This window comes from Aplysia californica, unplaced genomic scaffold (assembly GCF_000002075.1).
Source record: "Aplysia californica isolate F4 #8 unplaced genomic scaffold, AplCal3.0 scaffold00152, whole genome shotgun sequence".
Taxonomy (NCBI): Eukaryota; Metazoa; Mollusca; class Gastropoda; order Aplysiida; family Aplysiidae; genus Aplysia; species Aplysia californica.
The window spans coordinates 52,004-54,352 of NW_004797422.1; the positions used below are offsets into that span (position 1 = coordinate 52,004).

At 41.5% G+C, this 2,349-nt stretch overlaps 1 protein-coding gene across 2 annotated transcripts in view; it reads right to left on the reverse strand.

The window, feature by feature from the left end:
* Positions 1–2,349, reverse strand: part of LOC101859168 (complex I assembly factor ACAD9, mitochondrial) — a 24,987-nt gene that overhangs the window by 5,863 nt on the left and 16,775 nt on the right. For both annotated transcript variants that reach the window (XM_035969518.1, XM_005097314.2), the window contains exon 15: positions 662–739. In XM_035969518.1, the coding sequence (XP_035825411.1) occupies positions 662–739 (78 nt within the window). The remainder of the gene's footprint in view (positions 1–661; positions 740–2,349) is intronic.

Here is a 2,349-nt window from a genome sequence, read left to right on the forward strand (position 1 = left end):
CAAAGAAGGGTAAAAAAGAAAAAAATGTAATTGTAAAGTAAATAGAAAAACTTGTAAATGTTCTATGCCCACATCAGCCCAATTTAGATCAGTGCATGTCAACCTCGACCATATTTTTTCTGGTAATTTTGGTGGGTGGTTAGGTTTACCCAGGTAGTGGTAGGTATTACTAATCCCCCCCCTTGGAAAAGCAGGTAGGTGGGTGTTACAAAGATTTTAGCCCCTTAAAGGTGGCAAAAGGGGACACTGACAGCCTTGGTTCATTTTCACATCACATGGCAACAGATGCCAAATGACAATTATTTTGAGGGTTTTAATCATAATGGTGTTGTTTCTTAGACTTACACACACACACACACACACACACACACACACACACACACACACACACATGCATGCAAACTAACACACACACATGCATGCAAACTAACACACACACACACACAAACACACACATGCAGGCAAACAAACACACACACACACACACCCATACATACATACATGCACACGTTCACATGCATGCACAACACACACACACATACACCCATGCATACACGCACACATTCACATGAATGCACACACACACACACACACACACTAGTGTCCATCTACAGGCTTTAGAAAAAAAAAGAACCCACTACATTGACAATACAGGACTTACATTGCCAAATTGGGTGAGCACTTCCTCCACAGCTCCGCTGAACTTCACAATGCTCTTGTCCAGGATTTTGGCCTCAGCCTGGGGAGGGCATAGAGAGTAGTTTGTTTCGTTGAATAAAGAGAAGCACATCCACACAATTATGGCTATTCTGTGCAAGGGAAAAAGTAAGACCCACAAACATTCTTTTTTTCGTAAGAGTTTAACGACACTTGCAAAACAATAAGGTCTTATAAGTGCCGAAGACTAGAGGTGTTACAAGGGTGTAACAAACACAAAAAGAGAAGGAGGGGAGATACAGACGATAGATGCTAGATTGGAAAGAAGCAGCAAACTACACCAGAGCACCCACCAACCACCTACACCTACAGACAGAAACAATAGAAGAAACGAAAAAACGAAATGAACAAGAACCAGCCAGTTGTGCCACTGGTACCCTCCAACTAACTGCAATAACAAAAGAGAACAAAGTTTTACAATGCACATCAAACTTGGAGTTTTTTTTCATTCAATTAAATGTGAAGTAGACTTCTCAAAACACTCAACACAAAATTTATAGTGTGAAAATACAGGTAAGAACAACCACTGCCATCTGCCCCCTGCAGTGAACATACAATACAAATGTGTCAGAATCTCAAACCACCAACCCCCCCCCCCCCCACCATAAACGCAAACCAAGAACTGACCTCCAGCTCTGGGTGCACGTCTGTGTGAAGCTGCATCTCCTTGGCTCCGATGACCGACTGACCCTTGGTCTTCCTCCAGGCCGTCTTGAGCATGAGGCCTGGGTTGTTCAGGGGGTTACGCAGCTTCCTGAGGACGGGACACACAGTCTCTTTGTTGTTTTTTTTGGGATTTTCTTGTTTTAATAGGTTGTTTTTTTTGCGCTCACAACTGCATAAGGTTATATAAGAGCCAAGAGGTGGATGTCAATAGAGAAGTCTTTACAGGGAATCAGGCTTGCTTTGACTATCAAAGTGCCCCAGAAACAGCGGGTCACAAGAGAGTGACAAACATAAAAAAAGAAGTAGAGGCAAAATAACGATAGTAAGGATTAGGTTGTTCGTTTGTTTGTCTCTCTGCTTGATTGTTTGAGTAAAGAGAAGCAAATTGACACTACAACAGTCACTTTGTGCTGGGACAACTAAGACAGACAGACGGAGAGAAAAAACCCAAACAAAAGGAATGTAAAAAAGTATGAACTATCGGTGGCACAAGTGCCGGCCCTACAGTTGTAAATATTCATGAAGGACAAGGACTTCTTGTTCATGATGGGTTATTTTATGTTAGGAAAAAGAAAGACAGACAGAAATAACTGTGAGAAAGTAAGTTTAGTTTTAGTTTCAGTAAGAGTTTTACAGCACTTGCAACACAATAAGATCAAATAAGTGCCGAATATTAGAGGTGTCACAAGAGAGTAACATACACAAAAAAGAAGGAGGAGAGATAAGGACGATAGATGTTTGATAGGAAGAAAGGAGCAAAACACATGAGAGCACCCGCCAACCACCCACCTGAGAGATAGTAAAGAAGTGGGACTACCTGTGGAACTATGGTAGGTCTCAAGTACCACGTCTTGTTTATAATGAGTCAGAAGTTTGTGTGAGTAAAAAGTAGCACAATGAATAGATAACAGTAAATTAGTAACGGGGCAAATGACAAACAACATAGGCAACGTCTTTGGAAAGGGT